Raw genomic sequence first — 23,284 nt, forward strand, 5'->3', positions numbered from 1 at the left:
CAAATTTAAAAATGATCATGGAAAAACCTATATCACTGTCAATTTAAATGTTACGGTTTGGATTACGAATTACAAATTGAGTGGTCTCTAAACAGGCATTGCAAGCCCTGCTGCAAAAGGCTGTACAATTCATTAAGGCCTGAATTCAGAAAAGCACTAAAGCATGTGCTTAAATGTTTTCTTGAGTAGAGAAGCCTGAATAGGAATCTAAAATCCCTGATGTAGAATGGACATTCAGGTAGTTCAAGGTTTTTCGTGAACTTTGTGGAGTATGGGTATATTCTAGTCACAGAAAATAATTCTGTATTTCAAACATTTATGGTGTGTATTTTCAAATTTATGCAATTTTGTACTGCATGTACAGCTGCACCATCCATAGCACCATTATCAGTGTTTAAACATCTGTAATAACAATGTGCATTTTATAAGAGCCCAAGCAGAATAACTGAGATTTATTATTTTTTAGTATGTGTTGTCAGGAAGTTATTTTATTACCTTTGTCAATATTTCAAAATCAGCTTACAAAATTATAAATCATACATTCTTAGGCCTCAATGCTGTATAGAGATCTGCACAAGTGAACCCCTGTGGCTGAGCAAGATCACAACCTTAGTTAAAGGCAAAACAAAGTACTGTCAGTAGTATTTGTAATAATTGACAGATGTATTTTTAAAAATCCTATGTCTAGTTTGTCCTTTATTGATATCAAGTTATAATTTGTGTAGAGTCATGGATTATAATGAACTTTATATACGTGAATTTATTTTTGTGTTTTTAGGACAAAATACTTGAAGAACTTGACAAAGAAGATAGTACCCATGATTCCTTATCTGCAGAATCGGACTCTGAAGAAGATGGAATTCATATAGATGCAGAAAAAGCTCTTGCTGAGAAAGAAAAGGTTATTGCAGCATTAAATGACCCTTAAAAAATAAAAAAGTGACCCAGACATTTGAACATTGGCTGCTGCTTCAAGTCATTGTCCACATGGATTCCACTTCTGGTGAGCATGTGCCCAATAACAGATTCTTTTAGACAGCAGTGTCAGTTGGGACCATGCCCTACATACACTTGAACTGCACCACCCTCTCCACGCTCATACTCCCTGGCCCCCGGAAAGGACATAAAGGGCGCAATGGGCCCAGTTATCCCTCACTTCTTTCTTTCTTCTCCTGACAAGAGAGAACGCTTTCAGTGTCCACATACTCTGTGCACGGACCTGTTAGTTGTCAGGATAATTAGAATTGTTTATTAGTGTAGTTCGTTAATAGTTACATTGTTACACCCTTTGGCTAAAAAAAAATTAGATTAGATTTGGAGTTTACTTTGTACTTAGTTGATATGGCTAAAACTAAATCCCTGGGATTTAAAACTTGTTCTTCTTGAGAGGCTGCTGTGTTGTTTAATGGTGGACAGTCTTGGTGTTTCTTCTGCCTTGGTGAGGGACAGAATCCTGATAAGTGTTCAGTCTGTTCCTTTTCCAAGAGGATGCACAAAGCCACCAAGGCCCATCATAAGCTCTACTTCTAGAGCACTAAGGAGGGCCTCTTCAGACCCGAGGCTAAAGAGCCCTGCCTCCTCAGTCTATTTGAATGAGCACCTTGCTGAGCTGTGGATCAGCACCAAGCTCCTAGGCACTTTCTTAATCTAAGACTACTGATTCTGGCAGGACAGACAAGAATTCCTCTACCCAGTCATTATCTGAAAGTGGTTGGAAGCAGCGCCACTTCAGGGTCAAGCACAAACATGGTCACCCATCATGGTGCCCAATAAAGACAGACAAAAGACCTACCGTGACTCAAGAGCCGATGCCCCTTAGCCAAAAGGCAGTTGATAACCCAGACTGGGTCCCTCTGATGCCTTGGTACAGTTAGTCACTAGGAACTCATGGCACCATCTGAAACCACAGTCTTCACTTCCCTCAGTACTTCCATTGGAACAGCCACACTTGAGCTTCAGTGCCCATGGTTCAGACTTCACCTCCACAGTGCAGATGGTTCCAGCACTGACTTTTTAGGTACCCATTCGTCTTATGGTCACCAGGCTACTGGAGTCACTCCAGCTATCTGCATCATTTAGCAGTCTGCCTCGCTGCCGACTTCTGATGTGGCCACAGTAGTGATGCACTCACCTGTTAAATCCAGTCACTTGCTTGTGGGCAGACCCTAGAACACCTGACAAGATAGCTCCCCCATAAAAGGAAGCGTATTCATTTTCTTCCTGCCCTTCAGAGCATAGCAGGAAGATATCGCCACATACACCTCATACTGCCTTGTATAAACCTTACTGGCCAGATAGATTCCAGAGAATGCCATTATAGGCACAGACATCAGGAAACTTGAGGAGAAAATTCTTTGTGGCTTCACCCCCAGGGCCTCCATCCCTGTGTCATTCAAGGACACCTTGTGCTGTCCTTACCCTCACTCTTCCCCTGCTCAGTAGTTATTTCTTCCTCTCCTGCAAGACACCGTAGATTTACTCAGCAAGGTCAGTTAGTACAGTCTCACAGTCTGCAACAACTAGACCATGACAATGAAGAATAGCAGCTGAAGATGGAAGAACACTTATTCCCAACAGCAATTCCTTCTCTTCACCAGATGAGGCAGTCACTTCTATTCTGAGCTAGACAGATGATTTCAAGACCTTCTGAGAGCTTTTAAGTCACACAGCAGATATGTTAGAAATTCCAATAGAGGTAGCATAGGAAAAGCCATAGAAATTACTAGGTATCCTGCACTCTTTCATGCCTTCAGGTAGCCTTACCATGCCCGTTAATGAAATCTTGTTAGAATAGCTAAGATCTTGTGGCAGACCCCAGCACCAATGGCAACGACTTCCAAAAAAGCCGACAAGCAATATCAGATTTCTTCTGAGGGATCATTGAACCCATTCGGCCTTTGATGTTCTTGGGTGGGTGGGAACATCACAAAGGTATCTAAGGCATGTATGTGGTCCCAATGGGTGCGGCTGAAAGGATCTGATCTCACATGCATGGGACACATGCACACCAGAAGCAGAATCTGGGTGGACAACACATCTCAAAGATCCCACAATTACTGTAGGTTAAGTAACCATTCTTTTCTCTCCCCTCCAATTTCAGCTAGGATGTATGATGTCTTCATTTTTCCAAAGGCCCATGATTCACTATATTCTTCTGAGTGAGAAGATTCCCTCTTGATCTTCACACAGCATTTAAGTCAACTTTCTGCTTGTTAAAGGGGCTAGGTTGTTGAGACTGAACCTCCCTGTCTTAAATATAGCATAGCCCTGGACATACTGTTCTGTCTTCCCTTCCTCCACTACCTTGCCAGAATTCCTCACCCTAAGTAGTTAAATCTAGGAGTGAGAGTAGTTCAGTCTTTGTCCATAGGTCTCATCCTTTGTCTTTCTGTTGACTTCGAAGAAGGGTGCCAGTTCTGATGGGAGGGTTTTTTTTTCTTTTTTTTTCCATTTGACTATCTGTTCATCAGGATTTGAGGTGCAAAACTCTTTGTCACAATCAACCTTGGCTGGACTTGAAAGTCTGCATATCCTGTTGTCAGTCTCCTGACCTTTCCATTTCTTTTATGAAGTATACATTTTAGATTCACTCAATTCTGATCTTCCAGTTTACCTGTATGAGTCTGTTGCGTTGTACAGCAGCTGATCACTGGACTCATTCTGTAGTTTGCAGAATTGGTAATCTTGTAAGGCAGCAGCAGGCTGTTAAGAGTAAAAAAGTGTGGTGCGTATGTCATCCTCCTTCCTAGAGATTGTGTTCCCACAACTGTCCTAGATCCAGCCATCTAAAAAACAAGGATTTCTATTCTATTATTGTATTATCTTAGTCTCTCTCATTTATGAGTTAACCTTATGATCACTGTTTTTATTTGTGGGACACTTTGTTCTTCCATTATAGATTGGGACAGTTCATCTTGACTGATGGGCTGGACAAATATTACTCAGAAGATTTTACATCGGCTTCTTTTCCATACTACTATTATTTTTCTTGCAAATTTTGTTTTAAGTTGCTATGTAAATTTATTATTGGAGTATTATTGGCAGAAAACAGATTAATGTAGAAAATATACACAACTCTTAGGGTACGTCTCAATTCAAAGTGGTTCAATTGTGTCTTAAATGTTGCTTTAAAATCTAACCCAGACTGACTTTTCTGAATGCATATAGAAAGCTGCTTCCATAACTGTGGAAACAATTAAAAAAAAAAGTTATTTTTTCCCATCCCTTCTCCAAATAGCTCCAAATTATACTTGAGCAAGCCAATATTCTGACCTCAGAATAACTTGTAACAAGTACTACGGCATGATGATATAAACCTTCTTCAAAAGCTAAAATACTGTGATATTTGGTTCGATTTTCATTGATAACCTATGAAGAGATTGTAATAATTATGGAAATCCAAGCGGGAGTGATCTGTATTAAGTTGAGTCTTTTAACAAGCTGTATGACAAAGTAAACCATTTTTATTATAGGGATAATAAAAAATTGACTGTAGGAAGGTGAGAAACATTTTAGAAATGTTTTGTAAGTAACAGACTAATGATAGCAACGTTTAGAGACTTTAAACTGGAATGTTTAACCCAACGTTTAAAATGCTTGTTCTCTTTGAACCACAAAATTAAGAGACTGAAATGAGTACAAAATGTTTATTTAGCAAAAGACTGTACTGTGACAAATTGACAACAAGCTGCCCTTTTTTTAATTTTTTTTTTTTAAAAACAGGGCAATATGTACTTTCAACAAGGAAAGTATGATGAAGCAATAAAATGTTACACAAAGGGGATGAATGCTGATCCTTACAATCCAGTCCTCCCCACAAACAGAGCATCTGCTTTCTTTAGAATGAAAAAGTAAGACTTGTTATCAAATTTTTTCTTGAATACTGTTTTGCTTTGAATGATAGTCATAAATATATTGTTCATCATGCTAAGATCCACAGGTCTGTTTATGTGCATTTTCAGCCTGCTTGCAGCTTTGGAGGTAGAATTTGATTTGCCGGGATGGAAAGTGTGTCTCTTTCTGAAGTTATCAGTTTCAGTCTGCCTCCACAGCTTCAGACTGGAAGTCCCAACCTCCCTGTTGTAGAATATTTGAGTAAGACACTTTTTTGCCCTCTAATATAGCCCCAAATTTTCAAAGTGCTTCCAAGACTTCCCATTTTTGGCAGAGGGAGATTGCTTTTCTCTCTGTTGCTGAGGCTCTGTGGTGTCTAGAGACCCTGCCCACCTATTATATTGGAGTGCATTGTAACAAAGAAAAAGAAAAAATATTTGTCTCTTAGGGATCATCTACACAAATGCTTAGATTGCAGCAAGCTGGGGTGTAACTAGCTTGTTCATTAGAAGTTTCCTAGTGCGTGTTAATCTACCCTGTTTGGGAGTAGATTAAAGCATACGTGGGAATTTCTAGTATGTGGCAGCATACACACAAAGTTCCCTAGCGCACTTCAGTCTGTTCCCATTTCAAAGCGGGCTAGGTTAAAGCTCACTAGGCAACTTTTAGTGTGCAGCTGCAGTGTCCGCACTGGCACTTAGTGCACAACAGTTTAGTCTGGGGTTGATTTACACCCCAGCTTGTTGTGAACAAGTGTTCATGTAGACAAGCCCTTACTGCTCCCTTTATCAAGTACATCAACTGAGATCTAAACCTCATTTCTGGGCATGATCCAGGCCCTTTATTGTGAATTCTGTCTGGGCAGCAGGTATTGCTCTAGCCTGCTCCAGATGTCAAGAAAAGTCCCGGGTGGCCCTGGGGCAGAGAGAGCAAGCTGTTTGTTTTTTGCCTTTTTACTCCTAAAGGGGATTACCATCAGAATAGTGCTGAAAATACTTTGAGGAAGAGTGCACCTAAAATTGTTGGCTTTCATGTCAACAACTAAAGCTGAATACCGCCTCTATGCGCCATCTTTATCTAGAGGGTTAATGTCACTGAATCCCCCCCAAAATGGACTCTCCAATGTTCTGTCATACTTTGGATACATCTTGTTAGCTTAATCTGGAGCCATACTTATGTTTCTCTTTAATCTAAATGTATTCAAAATAATTAATCTGCAGTATTGTTATAGGTTTTCTGTTGCTGAATCTGACTGCAATTTAGCACTTGCACTAAATAAGAATTATACAAAGGCTTATTCTAGGAGAGGAGCTGCTCGCTTTGCTTTGCAAAATCTTGAGGGGGCCAAAGAAGGTTAGTTTATTATACATGCAAACTATTTTATACACTTATTACTCTAAACCTTTTTGTAGATTTTTGTTGTTGTTGTTTGGTTGATTTTATCCCTGTTGATAAAGGACTCTTAATTTCCATTTTCAAGAAGAAATCAAACGGGATGCCAGATCGAGTTAATCTGGCAAGTTGAAAAGGGATAGTAAGTCTAAATCAGAAGAGTAGCTACAAGTAGTATATGAAATAATTGGATTTTAAATGGCTTCGAATAGTAAACTCTGTGTGACATCTTAAGCCAGCTAGACCGCCCCCCCCCTTTTTTTTTTTCAGTACCACAAAATGACTTGACAGAAGCTGTTAGTTCACATTTTGGTAATAGTTAAATATGCTAGTTTCTAATTTCACCTGTAACATAGTTATATAAAAATATGGAATTTTGATGTCCTTCTGTCTACTGTTTAGATTATGAAAAGGTTTTAGAACTGGATCCAGATAACTTTGAAGCAAAAAATGAACTCCAGAAAATCGATCAGGTAAGAGAGATGAATCGTTGCTAACAGTCTAATAAACAACTGTTTTATATTTAACTCGATTCATGATGTCAAAAAACCCTTTGTTAATTTTATATTTATGCTTTTTTAGTACGACATACTTCCCCCCCAGGAGTTTAAGAACATTTTTAGTTTACTACTTGCAAATTAATAAGCACTGACCAGTGAAATGTTAGCTCGTTGGCCTACAGTGGACTAGCCCATATAAATCTTGGTGAAAAAAATGGTGGATACCAATATTCCAACCATGTCATGTTTCTAACCTGTTTTTGATTTCTCAAATGATTTTCATCCTCCCATCTGTTCTTTTGTTTGTTTGTTTTTTATGTTTGTGATAAGTCTAGCACAAGTCACATAGTAGCACTGTATATAAGTGGAAGAACTTTACATGTTCTGTTAGCTACTGAGTAATTCTGGCTGATGGTATGTTTGAGTGCACTCTGCTTATGCCTCAGACTAATTTTGTAGTTGATACAAATTGGGATGCGTGGTGAGTGGGTGTGAGCATGGCAGGAGATCAAAAATTGATGTAGATTAAAATCTAGGGTAGATCCACCATGCAAGCAGTGTACTGAGAGAGAATGTTGATTATAATGAACTGTGGTAAATACAAGTTACTCAGAGTCCAGAAATAATACACCTGTTATTTTGGAAGCATTTGGAAAAGTTACTTTTAAAACCAATCTTTGCCTTTTAAACATTGTAATGAACTCTCTAAAATGATTTGCCAGCTGGAGCTGATGTTGTACAGACAGTGCTGGGAATAAGCAACAAGCATGTTTCAGAAACTGGAACATCAGAATCAGAATTTTACTGCCCTCTGCTAAATGTTTTAACAAAAATAAAAGTTGTGCTTCACAGAGATGCTGTGATGGAAGCATGTGTTAGGTAGACACTTCAACACAGTGAAGAGTTCTAGTCCCTTTTTAAAGAGCTAGTCTCTTTAAATGTTTTTATTTCTACCAGTGAGAAATTGTATGCATCCAAGTTATAACAAAGTAGCTTCCTTAGAACATAAGAATGGCCGTACTGGGTCAGACCAAGGTCCATCCAGCCAGTATCCTGTCTACTGACAGTGGCCAATGCCAGGTGCCCCAGAGGGAATGAACCTAACAGGTAATAATCAAGTGATCTCTCTCCTGCCGTCCATTACCACCCTCTGACAAACAGAGGCTAGGGACACCGTTCCTTACCCATCCTGGCTAATAGCCATTAATGGACTTAACCTCCATTAATTTATCCAGTTCTCTTTTAAACCCTGTTATAGTCCTAGCCTTCACAACCTCCTCAGGCAAGGAGTTCCACAAGTTGACTGTGTGCTGTGTGAAGAAGAATTCTCCCCCCCCCCTTTTTTTTTTTAACCTGCTGCCCATTAATTTCATTTGGTGGCTCCTAGTTCTTATATTATTGGGACAAGTAAATAACTTTTCCTTATTCACTTTCTCCACATCACTCATGATTTTATATACCTCTATCGTATCCCCCCTTAGTCTCCTCTTTTCCAAGCTGAAAAGTCCTAGCCTCTTTAATCTCTCCTCATATGGGACCTGTTCCAAACCCCTAATCATTTTAGTTGCCCTTTTCTGAACCTTTTCTAATGCCAGTATATCTTTTTTGAAATAAATAAATAAAAATAAATAAAATGCTTTCCAAGAGTTTTGATTAGACTACAAATAGTGATATATTCCAGTTGAAGAAAATTCTGCCTGTGTAGTAGGGTGACTAGATCAGAGGAAGAAAATATCGGGACACATGGGGAGGAGAGGGGGTCGTCGTCGGAGCAAAAAAAAAAAGGCAAAAAACAAACCAAAAAAACCCCTGGAGTGTCGCGAAATATTGGGACAAATTGAATCCTGACCAAACATCGGTCGGGACGCAGGACAAACACCTAAATATCGGGACGTCTGGTCACCCTAGTGTGTAGACTTGTCTACATGGTGCCTTAGTCCACGCCAGGAGGGGCGTAAATTCTAATGCGTGCCAGCATGTTGCATACTAAATGGCCTGTGTGGATCCTGCTGGCACACACTAAAAGATACATACTCAACTTAGTGAGTGACATATTAATGCATGTTAGAATTTACACTCCTGCCTGGTGCGGACAAAGCCACCATATAGACAAGGGGTGTGGGGAGGGAGGGAAGGGGGGAGAAAATTAGTTGAATAATATTGTTGATGCTACCTATCCCAGGTTCTAACATCAAAAGAAAATTCACAACAAAACGAAACTGAAGAAGTTGGAAAGAAGCTTGAATTAACAGAAGAAGAAAAGAAGCAAATAGAAGAGCAGCAGCTCAAGCAGAAGGCTATTGCAGAGAAAGATTTGGTAAATCACATAGCCTTTTTCACCCATGAGGGGAAAATGAACAAAACATTTACTCAAGATAAGTAATAGTATACTATAATTTTACTGTGCAAGTATGAACAACAAAAGTACATAGTATCTTTTTTTAATCTTTGTGCGTCATTCCTTTGTTCATCTGTGCAAAGTGTGTATTTTTTAAGGGTGTGAGGTGGGATTTTATCTGGTTAGTGCCCATTGTTTGTTATGGTTGAGTGGTTTTTGTATCAAAGTAGCACCAGGAGAACCCAAATGGGATAGATGCCATTAAGCATTATGTGAGGCAATATACTAATACATAGTAAAAGTGTATTCCTGCTCCAAAAACCTTACATAAGAACTTGATTCTGCAATGTATTACATGTAGGTTGACCCCGATGTGCCCAGGTGGAGTCCCCATTGCAAATTCGGGGCCTAAGATGAAATGAGGCAAAGTGTTTGCAACAAACAGGGAATGAGAGAGGTTGTGGGTAACCCTGATAGGAACATGTGGTGCCAAGTTAGTTGATTGTGACTGACAGTTGAAATAAACAAGAAATAAAATAGATACAAATAATCTGTAGAGGCCACCTACCTAGCTATTTATTATAAATTTGTATTTTCTTACTGACAATACACACTAACTGGGTCTTGATCTGGGATTTGGAGGACAGAGTAGTAGTTTTCTGGACTAGTTTTGGGAAGATCCTCCATGCATGAAGGGATGATTTGGAAGAAGCTATTGGAGGAGTTAATAATTAGGTTATTAAGAATGGGATCATTGAAAGGGCAGTGGGTGATGCAATAATATACAAGAGCAGATAAATAAAAAGGGATGGAAATCTGAGGGGCATTAAATGTGAGGACAAGAAGCTTTAATCTGATGCTTGAAGAAGGAGTTAGTGGAGATGGCTGGATTAGGGCATATGCACTGTGGACATGACTGCAGAGACGTGGCTCCTGGAGTCCAATGAAAATGAATTGTAGCCTTGACCTAAACACCCCCCCCCCCCGCTTCTAGCCCTCAAGGTTATTAAGAAAGCCTTGTGAATGTAAACAGAGTGTTGCTGATTCAGTGATGTCTGCCTGAGTTTTCCTGCAGTCTGAAATGAGAGTTCCAAGAGCTATGAATTTACCCATTCATCTTACAGGGTTGTTAATACTGAAACCTGCTGCGTTGAGGGGCCTCACCTTCACCACTTTATCAGGGGACTCTGAATTGCTGAGGGCTTTGTAGGCATGGTCCCATCATGTGCTAGACTGGTGTTGGAAGGGGCTGACTCCTAATTCATTCAGGACCGAGCCCATCCTTCCTGAACACAGGGACGAGGGTCTACAAAGGTAGTAGTGGCAGGGGCTTCCTGTGTAGAAGGCCCCTCTCACCACAAGCAGGAGTTTTGGGTGGCATGAGGGCATAACTACAGCATGAGGGTGGGAATGAACAGCGTCAGAGTTTAAGATGGCACCAAGGTTCTGGGCCTACATAACTCTCGGGATAGTGGTCATGTCAACAGTAACAGTGGAGAGGGGATAGAGGGGAGATAAGTTTCATTTTGCTTGGGTTGAGCTTAAGTTGATAGGAGATCTCCATGAAGAGATGTCAAAGAGATGGACTGAGTGGCAAGAGTGGATGGAGACAGAAGTGTTAATGTACACTTGTTACTCATTGACCTAAATAGCATAAAATCATCTGAGCGCTTAAAATAATCCAGAGGCAGAGAATGCAGAGGAAGAAGAGAAATGGTCAAAGAGTGGGTCTTTGTAGCAGGAGGAATTAGGTGTTTCCACCAAAGGAAATGCTAAAGGAAGGCAAAGAATAATACTTCATGAAGCAGGATCTGATGAGCTGTTTTTAAAAAAAAAAACAAAAAAAAACAGCCAAGTGGTCAAGGAGGATGAAGATGGAGTAGAGGTCCCGCAACTACTATTACGAGTTCTTTAGAAACTTTGATAATTATATGAAGGAAGATCGGAGAGAGAACAAGGATGGAGTTGAAAGAGAGGAACTTAAAGCAATGAGCTTAGAAGCTGAGGGCTAATGGTAAATGGAAAGATAAGTTGGGGTCAAGAGTGAGTTTTTTAGGATGAGGGAGACCATAGCAGACTTATGCTTGTGAGGGGAAGAAACCTGAAGAAAGAGAAACATTGAGGAGAATGGGAGACAAGGAAGTAAGAGTTGGGATCAGGCGACAATAGATGGGGTCACTGGTGCAGATGGAAGAGTTGGAGAAACAGCATGTGAGAACCTTTGAAGTTTTGATCTTGAGATTGAGGAAATGGAGTAAGATGTTGGAGAGCTGTGTTCAGTCCCTGGCTCTGCCACAGAATGCCTTTGGACAAGTCACTTAGGGAACAGAGTTACAGTAAAATTATCTGTAAAATGGAGTTAATACTTCCCTAACTTATAGGGGAGTTGTGAGGATGAATCAATAAATACAAGGGAAACACATGGCGATTTGGGGAGTGATTAAGATGAAACATTAAAGTACATAGATTTAGGAGCTAGCTGCAGATTTGGCCCTGGAATAGAACTTGGCTTTTTTGTTTGCTGAGTTGTAAAGTACTAAAGATGTCAGTATTATCACTCGGCCTCCTTGCTGCCATTTTCAGGGACTCCCAAGAAGGAAAATGGAGAATGTCTTCTTTGGAGCCATCTAGAAAAAACCTCCACAGTGACTCCCTTAGCCACTGTACTATCCTCTCCTTCCCAGCAAAAAGGCAGAGTTGGAGAAAAACAGGCAGTAATTGCCTGTCTTCTATCTCTTGCAGCAGATGCTGCCTTTCATGTGTTGCTGGAGTCGTAAGCAGAAATGAGGCTCTTAACTTTCTTTTCTTCTAGGTGGTTCTTCTAGATTTATTGCAGGATGGGAGGGTGGAAGGAGGATTGTCCCTGAATAAAATAATTAGGAGCCTTTTTTTAATGGTCTTTTTTTTTTTTTTCATCATTTTTCAAAGCAACAGTGGTGCCAGGTATATTTTTTTCAGACTAGCCATAATAACTAGAGATAACAGATGTCTATAATCAGGGGGAGAAATTGTGCATTGACAAAGCATTTTGTGATCTGAAGAAGATGAGTTAGAGGGCCTACATAGAGAAAGAGGATCTCTTGGCTTTTCTTACAGCTAAATCATAAACTATTTTCAAGGATTCCTTATGGTGAAATCTGTCTGCTTTTGTTTTCCTCTGTGCTTACAAGTTTTCTTCCTTCTCACTTATTCTGCAACAGGTGGTACTATAGGTTACAGTTGGGTTATATGGAGCCGTATAATCTTGAAGTAACTCTGTAAACTTTTCTATAGCTGATGTCCTATAACTGTCTGGGGGGAAAAAATGCATCAGAGATGTAGATTTCTACTGTAATGCAATAGAATGTTTTGCCACATGCATTATTTGTGATTCTAGATTTTATTTCTTACTGAAGTATTATCTTCTAGTCTTCTTCCAAAGAGCAGGGATCTGACGAATAAACTGCACATTGCCACCCTTATCTGAGCAATGATTGAGTTCTTTTTCTTTATAGGGCTGAATCAGTGGAATCTCCCATCAGACATGGTTTTTAAAAAAAAAAAAAAAAAAAAAGTTTATACTCTTTTTAAAGAACTTTCTGTATGAAATGTAGAACTGTAAAACATTTTTTTTAATTCTTCAACTTATAATAGTATCACTACATCACTTATTTTTCATCATTATTTTTGTTGTTGCATTTCCTAAATGAAGCTGCATCAATTTACTTTTCATATTTATAGTGATTAAATTTAATCATCAATTGACATTTGGTCTTTTTATCATATTTTTTTAATATATATATAAATAAAATACACTATTGTGTTTGTGTGTGTATATATCTATATATAATGTGTGTATATTTTATTAAATATAATCATCACTCCCCATGACGCTGGTCTGTTGTGAGAAATTAATTTTGTGAAGAATATTTGAGTAGTGATAAGGTTAAAAAGTGAATCCATGTTTGACAGTTTTTCCAGTGTGTTATTTCTATATATGAAAACTAAGTAGGCATCTGGCTACAAAGTGTCTTCCATTTAATGTAGTAAAGTACTTCTCATTTCTAGCAAATTTTAATGTGCATCACTTATTAATGTGACTCACCTTATTAGTATTTTTTAAATGCTCACCAGTATATCTAATGTTTATCAGACTTTCCTTAATGTTATACAATTTTTCCATCCAAATATATCAGGGAAATGGATATTTCAAAGAGGGAAAATATGAAGCAGCAATTGAATGTTATACACGTGGTATAGCAGCAGATGGCACCAATGCACTTCTGCCAGCTAACAGAGCTATGGCCTATCTAAAGATTCAAAAGTAAGTGGTGTTGAGTGTATGCTTCTCTATTCTTTGTAAATTGGGAACAAAAAATGATACATCAGTTTCATTTAAATTCAAACCGCTACTGCCATGCACTCTACACTCTTCTTAGAATTCAGTATAAAGTATATTCAAACAAATGTTCAGTTGTTCTTTTCAGTGTCTCCTTTAATATATGCTTATGTCATCTTGTGATTAATTTTTAATGAAAACATTTTGAAAGAGAGAAAAATAGGGTTAGGTTGAAACCACAATGAGCCTTGAATCATTTTCTCACAATTTGACCAGTCCAATTTTTCTTGCTTTTAAAGTTCTGTGCAACTATATTCGCCTTTTCAAAGGACCTGGATCAATGCTGTTTATGTATGACAAAAAGATAGAAAGTTGCTAGATGTCTCATATAGGATGGAAGAGAGCTAATTTTGCTAAAGAAATTGATTCAAATGTCAAACTTCTGAAGGAATGGTTATAAGCAGTCTGTAAAAACAAATATTTTTTAACTATACAGACTCTTTTCAGTAATGGACGTAGAAAGGTAGTTGTGTTTTTTGTTGTTTTCTGTTGTTTGAGTAAACCAAAAAGTCCCAGTAACAATAGACACGCATACTTGTCTCTGGAATTGAATGTTACAATCAAATGAGGCAAATGTTTCTACCATTTGTAAAGGCTCTTTCCATGTAGTATGTGTTATTCTGTGTGGCTGTCACAAAATTCAGGTACAGAACCAATATATTAAAGTATATAATATAAAAAAAATTAGTAAGTCTGTTAGATTATGCTTATTTGGAAAAATATTGCTTTCTAAAAACTCTGTAGTTGTGTTTAAAAAAAAAAAGTCTAGAAATAAACTAATACTGTAGACAGGCTCTGACAAAAGCTGAGTATTTAGATCTGTGATGTCACTGGATGTAACAAAAACTAAGGCTAAAATTTTCAAACGTAGGTGCCTAAAGTTAAACCCTTAGATTGATATTTAATCACTTAATAAAAGAGGCCTGACTTTCAAAGCTGTTCTGAGCTCCTGAGCCCCCCATTGACTTACTGGGAGCTAGGGATGCTCAACACTTCTGAAAACTAGGCAGCTTCTATTGGTGTCTAAATATGGATTTAAGGACGTAATTTTAGGCATCCAGATATTAAGCCTATGGTCCAAATGTTTATACCTTGGAGAAACTATTTTTTTTTAATATTGAAAACTGTGTTTTCATTACATGATTAGTATAATCTTTTAAAATTTATTTTCTGCTGAGATATGAAGAGGCAGAAGCAGACTGCACACAAGCTGTACTATTAGATGTTTCCTATTCTAAAGCTTTTGCCAGAAGAGGGACTGCCAGAGCAGCACTAGGAAAGCTAAAAGAAGCTATGCAAGGTGAGACTTTGAATGCAAGTAAATGTTTGTGATGGGTTAGGTACCATATGTAGATTTATTTAGTCCTGATCCTTTAAACACCCAATAAACAATTAAACCAATTTATTGACATCTCCAGTATATTGGGGCAAGACTTCTAGGAAGACCACTTTTTTGGTACCGTGAATGTCAGATCTCTAATTCTTTTCATTGGTAGGCCAAATTGAAGATTTATTTCACCTACCATCCCTTATTCATTTGAACAGATAAAATTATCTCTCTAAAGATTGCAATGGAATGTATTATTTAAAGAGTGTTGTAGAAGGGTTCTAGGTTTGGATTCCTGCAAGAAATTAGGGCTCAACAGCATGGGACCTGAATATTGGGAGAGTGAGAGAGATGAAGACTGATACCATAGTGGTCTTTAAACCAACCTAATTTTCAAGCTTCAGCATTAGGTTTTAGTATTCTCTCTAGCCAAAAACTACATTAAGATGGAGTCTAGTTTGAGAATAGTAATTTAGGGGAAAATACATCACAGGAATAGGTAACTTTAGCTCTCTGTACTGACACCATGCAATAACCACATAATTATAATTAAAGCATTTAGTGTTTATAGTTCCATTTTAGGTAAAAATTAATTTTTTTTAAAGACACTTGTTTTTTTCCCTCAGCCCTGCTGCCTTGTGTTATCACTACAAAACAGAGTTATGGCTGTTTGGGTGCACTAATTATGCATTTGTAGTTCCTGTTTAAGTATAACATGCCAATCAATCTTAAATATGGAACTGTGACTGATGCTTTCATAATAAGTCTTATTTTAACATAAAACGTCTTTTTCCCACCTAGTTATAAAAAAATTCTTATTACATATTATTAGCTACTAGGAAATAATCAAGCTTTATATTTTTCTAATATAAATGGAGTTAATTTTTATATTTTTAATTTATTTTCGGGCTGGCGATTAATCGCAGTTAACTCACGCGATTAACTCAAAAAAGTTAATTGCGATTAATCGCACTGTTAAATAATAGAATACCCACTGAAATTTATTAAATATTCTTGGATGTTTTTCTATCTTTTCTAATATATTAATTTCTGTTACAACATAGAGTACAAAATGTACAGTGCTCACTTTATATTATTATTTTTATTACAGATATTTGCACTGTAAAAATGATAAAATAGTATTTTTCAATTCACCTCATACAAGTACTGTAGTGCAATATCTTTACCGTGAAATTGTAACTTACAAATATAGGTATTTTTTTTGTTACATAATTGCACTCAAAAACAAAACAATATAAAACTTTAGAGCCTACAAGTCCACTCAGTCCTCCTCCTTGTTCAGCCAATCGCTCAGACAAAGAAGTTTGGTTTGCTGCCCGTTTCTTGCTTACAATGTCACCTGAAAGTGAGAACAGGCATTCGCATGGCATTTTTGTAGCTGGCATTGCAAGGTATTTACGTGTCACATATGCTAAACATTTGTATGCCCCTTCATGCTTTGTCTACCATTCGAGAGGACATGCTTCCATGCTGATGATGCTCGTTAAAAAAATTTGTTCATTAAATTTGTGACTGAACTCCTTGGGGGAGAATTGTATGTATCCTGTTCTGTTTTACTTGCATTCTGCCATATATTTCATGTTATAGCAGTCTCGGATGATGACCCACCACGTGTTGTTTTAAGAACGTTTTAACAGTAGATTTGACAAGACGCAAAGAAGGTACCAATGTGAGATTTCTAAAAATAGCTACAGCACTCAACCCAAGGTTTAAGAATCTGAAGTGCCATCTGCAATCTGAGAGGGATGAGGTGTGAAGCATGCTTTCAGACGTCTTAAAAGAGCAACATTCAGATGCAGAAACTACGGAACCCAAACCACCAATAAAGAAAATCAGCCTTCTGCTGGTGGCATCTTACTCGGATGATGAATATGAACACGCGTTGGTCCGCTCTGCTTTGGTTCGTTATCAAGCTGAACCCATCATCAGCGTGGACACGTGTCCTCTGGAATGGTGGTTGAAGCATGAAGGGACATATGAATCTTTAGCGCATCTGGCATGTAAATATCTTGCGACGCCGGCTACAACAGTGCCATGCAAACACCTGTTCTCACTTTCAGGTGACTTTGTAAGCAAGAAGCGGATAGCATCATCTCTTGCAAATTGTAACCAAACTTGTTTTGTTTGAGCGATTGGCTGAAGTAGGACTCAGTGGACTTGTAGGCTCTAAAGTTTTACATTTTATTTTTGAATGCAGGTTTTTTTGTACATAATTCTACATTTGTAAGTTCAGCTTGTGTGATAGAGATTGCACTACAGTACTTGTATTATGTGAATTGAAAAATACTATTCCTTCTGTTTTTTACATAAATATAAAGTGAGCACTGTACACTTCGTATTCTGTGTTTGTAATTGAAATCAATATATTAGAAAATGTAGAAAACATTAAGAAAATTAATTGCAATTAATCGCTCTGCTAAACAAGACTACCATTTAAATATTTTTGAATCGCCTGACAGTCCTAATTTACTAGTAAACTAATTATTTTGGAGGTGGTTACCTTTGGGAAAAACAGTTCGTTTAATAATAAAGAAAAAAGAAAAAGACCAGAAATACTTCAATTTGAAACTTACACATTTTTTTCTCATTTTTTTTTCTATTCACTTAGATTTTGAAACAGTTTTGAAGTTGGAACCTGGCAATAAACAAGCAATAAATGAACTAACCAAAATACAGAATGTATGTATGTTTGTGACTATATATTGCAGTTTATTAACAGAATATTTATGTGCTTAGATTATATGTATAAATGTAATGAATTTCATAACTAACCTTCATTTTAATTATCTAAACAATTATCTTTAAGGAATTAGTTGAGAAAGGGCTGTGGACTTACCAGGAATGTCCTGAACCATCCGCAGAAGAAACAGAAATACGAAGCCTAGTGCAGCCCATTGATAAACCCTTACATCTTCGATCAACTGTAAGTGGGGGAGAAGGGTGGAAACATCTTAAAAATATAGAGGGGCATGGAGAAATAGTGGAGTTCAACATTTAACTCCTTTCCTACCTGTTGTGTTGTAAATGTAAACTGATATTTGGCATGCACGCTTTTAGTGTAAAAATGCGTTATTTAAATATATATTGTAGTTTGCAGATACAGATTTCCGCATGCATTAGACTTGCACTATTCATACATTTTAATTCTTTTCTGTTTCTTATAAGGTAAATTCCCTGGGACACAGAGCATATTTGCTGTGTTTTGTACAGTGCAAAGCACACTGTTTAACAAATACATTTTCTCTTAATTTAATAAATAACTTCCAAACAGTTTTGTTTCTTGATTCCATTAATTGTAATATAAACCAAAATTGGTAACAGACTAAAGTTAGGTAGAAAATAATGTCCTTTACTTTAAATTTTAAAGATAAGCATTGGATTAATTACATCCAAGTAAGAGAGATTGCATAATACAAATGTATGTAATAGAATATACGCTCTATAATGTTGAATTATACTTGGTTATATCAGCTGTAGCATTATTTACATGCTAATTTTCAGCTTAAAAGCTGCACTAACTGGAGATACTAAATATAGATTAATTTGTCCTTCATGGTTCTATTAAGGTTAGACATTTACTGACGCTTACAAATTTACTGTCCTACTCTGTTCTCTTTTCACTGATTTTGCAGTACAAAGAGAACAGAAACCACCTGTATCTCCCCAGTGGAGACCCTACGCCTCTCCTGACACGGGGCAGGATGGGTTGTGTCCATAATGGATTGCATTCTTCCTATCCCAAGATGGAGGACTGTTCTTTGGAGATTGTTGCTAACTAACATAGCTGTTAGAGCAGCTCACACTGTTCTAACCTAAGGTGGGGCTGGGCCGTAGCTGAGGACTGGAAAGTCATAACTGGTTCCCTGATGGCCTCTTCACTGTGCTAAGCAGATCTCAGTCATGACAGAGAATCTGACCCAGAATCTTTTGCATTCTTCTGTTCTTCCCTTTAACAGATTAATTGGCTGTTTGAACTTCCGAGTCACATTACTAATAATTGTATATAGCCTTGCAAATATGCATAACACACTCTGCTCCCAAAAGATTACATTCAGTAGATGGAATTCACCCTTCATTTGGGTGGTCGGTAAAAGACCCTGAGGTCCCGTGGAGGGCCTGTAATATGATGTCTGCAATTGCTGGAGATCAGGCAGGGATCAAAGTAATTATTAGCAAAACTGGAACAAATAAAACGAATTATTTCAGTAACAATGGGTAGGCAAACTATGGAATTCAGTGCCTCAGGATGTCATTTAGTCAAATAGGATAGCTGGATTTTAAATGTTGTGACCACAGACCCATTTGTAGTTATTTATGCAAAATAAAGCTAGTCAAATCTCATTGCTACATCTTCTTTTGAAGTCAGGATACAAAATTTGATTGACTAATGGACTGACCCAAATATCACAGATCCTAAATTGAAAGATTAAAGGGCCTCTCAGAAGAAGTATGGGTTTTTTTACTTTTTAGTTGTCTGGGAAAACAGAATATAGAAATGGAATGACTTTGAGGTGAGGATGCCCCATGATACAGACGAATAAAGTGAAATGGTAGCAGGGAAAAGGCCAAATGAGAGAGAATATTTTTCATTTTATGATAAATTTTGAAGTCAAATTATAATAAATATGTAAACACTGTATAGTGTTATTGTAAAGTATCTGCACTGGACACCAGCGCACACTAACATGGTGGCTTTGGGGTTCTAGTCCATTGTAAACCATAGTCTTTTATTTGTAGTCATTACAAAGAATAAAGTAGAGTATCCCACTAACCTTAGGTGTTTGTTCTATTTAGAAACCTTTGAGAAGAATATTCATTGAAGAAGTAGATGATGAGATGCAGAATATTGATGTGCCTAACACTACTACTCTAATCAATAATTGGATTAATTCTACAAGCATAGAAACAACAAAGAATCCAAGTCAAGATGACCTCTTAACCACATCTGAGACTCCTAGAGCAAAACAATTGAAAATAGAAGAAATCAGTGATATACCAGCCTTCCAGTGAGTATAATAAACTCTTTGGTGTTGTCGGATTTGATAAGAAAACGTGGCTGGGTATGTAATCCTTCTCAAATTATTACATGCTTTGAATATTGTACCAAAAAACCTTAAGTGTAGTCATTGAAATTTGAAAACGTCACTGTATTGTTTTTATTAAATAGTCTTGTAGCTGTATACACCTTGTTTGAAGATTTACTTTAGATTTACTTTATTTAGACACTTCTGAAACAAATATGACCCTTTTAGATACAGGTGGACAAGTTGTTAACTTGGATTGTTTTGCTCAGGTATTCCAAATATCTGAGGAAAGTTATGTAATCTTGATGTAGAAAATATGCTACATTTCCTATGCACTACATCTTACCTCAATTATAGAAGGTCAGTTGGGAATTTTAGGGCAAGATTCTCAGGAGTGCTAGAGGTCTGCCCTGCACACCTAGGGAGGGGAGGCAACAAATATGGTATTAAAGCATTTTACCACCACTTCTCCAATTGTGGAGGCAGCCAGGAGCCTCATGTCTGCTCTAAGCTCTGTTGACTGGTAAGAGCTCCCAAGGAGCCTGTGGCAGAATCAGACTCCATGGCACCCCCTTGTGGCCCACCACAGCACTATTCACCATGCCTCAGTTTTCTCCCAGGGAGTAGTCTCCATCAGCCCCACCTGGCAAGGTACTGGTAACTAATTTAAACAGTAATCCCAAGTGAAGCATAAAAGAAGGGTTCTTCACCCTTCTTGGCCTAAGCTCTCAGGTCTTTCTCACTCTCCACAGAGAACTGACTCTCAGGGCGTTTCCTCTCTGGGAGCCTCCCTGCTTCCAGGATCAGTCATAGGAGCCAGTCTCCTTCCTGAAACCCTCAGTCCACCAGGCTGTCTGTCTGGGAGCTAGCCTTCTCCAGAGCCTACTAGAGGAATCAGCCTGCCTCCCCCAACCAAGCTCTTACAACTCTTTGGGGTCATCCCGTAACTCCTTCCCAGCTGGGACTAATAATTAAATGGGGCTATTTGCTCCCTAGCTGATCAGGATCAGATGGAGGGAGAGGGTAGCTGACCTGTCTCGACTAGGCTGAACCCAGCTCCCCTTAACAGTCCAGTGAGCCTGTGACAGGGTCATTAAATTGGCTGGAATCATCCCTGGGATGACTCCTAAAATGGGTGTATGCTGGGCTGGGTGATATGGAACCAATGGAGAGAGCTCCCTACACCGAGGTGTTGGGAATCCTTGGTTGGCTGTTTAAGCCAATTTCCCAGGTTCTTTGAACTGTCAGAGAATATTAATATGGTATTCCTCGCCTTTTTAACATATTTTTACTAACTGAAAAACTGTCTGGAAAAATTTAGTTCTTTTTTTCCTCCCCTGAATAGCTGAATGGATTCAGTTTGTAGTGTTTTTAGGGAAAAAGTACATTTTTACAGCCATGTTCTAACTTCTAAAAATATACTGATTGAAATGACAAATAAATTATAGGAGAACAAATGGCTGCACTGTAATCAGTGTGGAAAATGTTTTCACATTTGACATGCTTATTGTTTTGCATTATGAAATTGCAAAGAAAACTTATTTTCTTATTCTTGCAGCTGTGGGGGAAAGAATTTCTGTAATGCTGATATATATATTGAATAGTAGAAGTTTTTTTGTGCTCTAAAAACAGAGTTATTTCTGGAAATATAGTAAATGTGTAGCTTATACTTTTTTACAGGTCTGGAAAATCATTTACATTGACCAGTAAAATAATATTTAAAAAATAAACATTTAATTAGCTCCATTTAAATATGCATGTTTGCTTTTATTTCAAAGCTTAGGAATATTTTAGTCTGAAAAAAATAATTGCTTTTTATACAAAATATTACTAAAACCTTGCAAGTGAGGATATTTATTAAGGCTCAAGTTTGCAAAAGAGATGGCACCCAATAGCTCCAACTAAGACTCCTTTATGAAATGGCCAGAATTTTTATTTTAAAATGTATAATTAAACACATGTTTTAGACCTCCTACCAGTGTGAAAGATATGCCATCAGCTACACCTCAGTCGTCCAGTCAGAGAAATCATCTAGAAAAAGAAAAAATATTACTTCCTGCATCCACATCTGATGTCCCTGCAATTCCTGCAAATTCATTCCAGCTTGAATCTGATTTCAGAAAAATGAAAAGCTGCCCAGATAAGATGTACATGTACCTAAAGGTAAGAGAAGTAATGTTCTGTAACTGCAACTGTAGAAATACACCTCTGCCTCGATATAACGCTGTCCTCGGGAGCCAAAAAATCTTACCGTGTTATAGGTGAAACCGCGTTATATCGAACTTGCTTTGATCCACCGAAGTGCGCAGCCCTGCCCCCCGGAGCGCTGCTTTACCGCATTATATCCGAATTTGTTATAGTCAATTATGTTATATCAGGGTAGAAGTGTAATTAAAGAAATAGTGCCCTTTTATGTTGGTGGATTGGGAAATTTAGTGCCTGGAATGATTTAACAGTGTACAAATTGCAGTATCTTCATTTTAATTTAAACCCCTTTCCCATGAAACTAGAAGCTTGGACTCCATGTGAAAATAATTTTCATTCTGTGCTTGATTTTGGTTTATTTGACATTGCAGTATAAGTCTGTGAATGGTGCTCCTTTTTTTTTTTTAATCCCTTCCTTCTGATTTAGGCCCGAATTATGTAAACACACATCTTGGTATCCACATTGAACTCCAGTTACTCACATGTGTGAGCTCCGGATTGGAGCTGTAGCACTGAAGAATACCAGCATTCTTATCACTGTATAGGCTGTATAGATATTTTAAAGTGCCTCAAACTACTTTAATGTATATTTTAATTCAATATTTTTGAAGGAAAAACAGTAATTTTAGTTCCCTCCTTGTTACCAAGGGTTAATCTACATTTTTAAAAAACCTTTAACAATCACTTGCAAAAAGGTACAAGTAAATAAAATAAAATGAGTAGCTCTAAGAAGAAAAATATATTTCCTTGTAACTATAGCTATCTTTTCAACAGAATGTAGAAGGCTATATGTAGAATAGACCAAAACCTATTCTTGTAGTTTAAAAAAAAAAAAAACTTATTTCCAGGAGTACCCATGATATTGGTAGGCACTATAAAAATATGTGGAAGGGAATGGATCCTGCTAGGAGAACTTAAAATTACTAGTTTCAGTTTTCACAATTGAATAATATTTTTTGTCTGTAAATAACAATGTTTTTTATTCTTCCAAAGCAAATAGAGCCTTCGCTTTACCCTAAGCTGTTCCAAAAATCCTTAGATCCAGATGTATTTAACCAGATTTTGAAAATTCTCCAAGACTTTTACATTGAGTAAGTTCATTTCCTCACTAATTATCCTAGGGTTTTATATTGCTTGCTGCCAACAGAGGCTTTTTCTGTTTAGTTTACCGAACAAACGGACTATAGTATATAACACTGGCTTATCAGGATGTAGTTATCTAAATGTATTCCTCAAGAAACTAATTTTTAGTACATAAGAGTATTT

The 23,284-nt window shown here is 37.6% G+C and overlaps 1 protein-coding gene across 8 annotated transcripts in view; it reads left to right on the forward strand.

Annotated features, from left to right (window-relative positions):
• The window catches only part of RPAP3 (RNA polymerase II associated protein 3), a 38,077-nt gene that overhangs the window by 10,156 nt on the left and 4,637 nt on the right, over positions 1-23,284 (forward strand). For 7 of the 8 annotated variants that reach the window (XM_039504299.1, XM_039504316.1, XM_039504287.1 and 4 more), the window contains exons 4-15: positions 779-901; positions 4,723-4,850; positions 6,065-6,186; positions 6,628-6,698; positions 8,908-9,042; positions 13,239-13,366; positions 14,620-14,741; positions 17,398-17,468; positions 17,596-17,712; positions 19,584-19,795; positions 21,781-21,976; positions 23,012-23,109. In XM_039504299.1, coding sequence (XP_039360233.1) covers positions 779-901; positions 4,723-4,850; positions 6,065-6,186; positions 6,628-6,698; positions 8,908-9,042; positions 13,239-13,366; positions 14,620-14,741; positions 17,398-17,468; positions 17,596-17,712; positions 19,584-19,795; positions 21,781-21,976; positions 23,012-23,109 — 1,523 coding nt within the window. Of the gene's footprint in view, positions 1-778; positions 1,004-4,722; positions 4,851-6,064; positions 6,187-6,627; positions 6,699-8,907; positions 9,043-13,238; positions 13,367-14,619; positions 14,742-17,397; positions 17,469-17,595; positions 17,713-19,583; positions 19,796-21,780; positions 21,977-23,011; positions 23,110-23,284 lie in introns of those variants that run through there. The other variant, XM_039504335.1, reaches the window with a different exon arrangement.

Source organism: Mauremys reevesii, linkage group 1 (assembly GCF_016161935.1).
Source record: "Mauremys reevesii isolate NIE-2019 linkage group 1, ASM1616193v1, whole genome shotgun sequence".
NCBI classification, from domain to species: domain Eukaryota; kingdom Metazoa; phylum Chordata; order Testudines; family Geoemydidae; genus Mauremys; species Mauremys reevesii.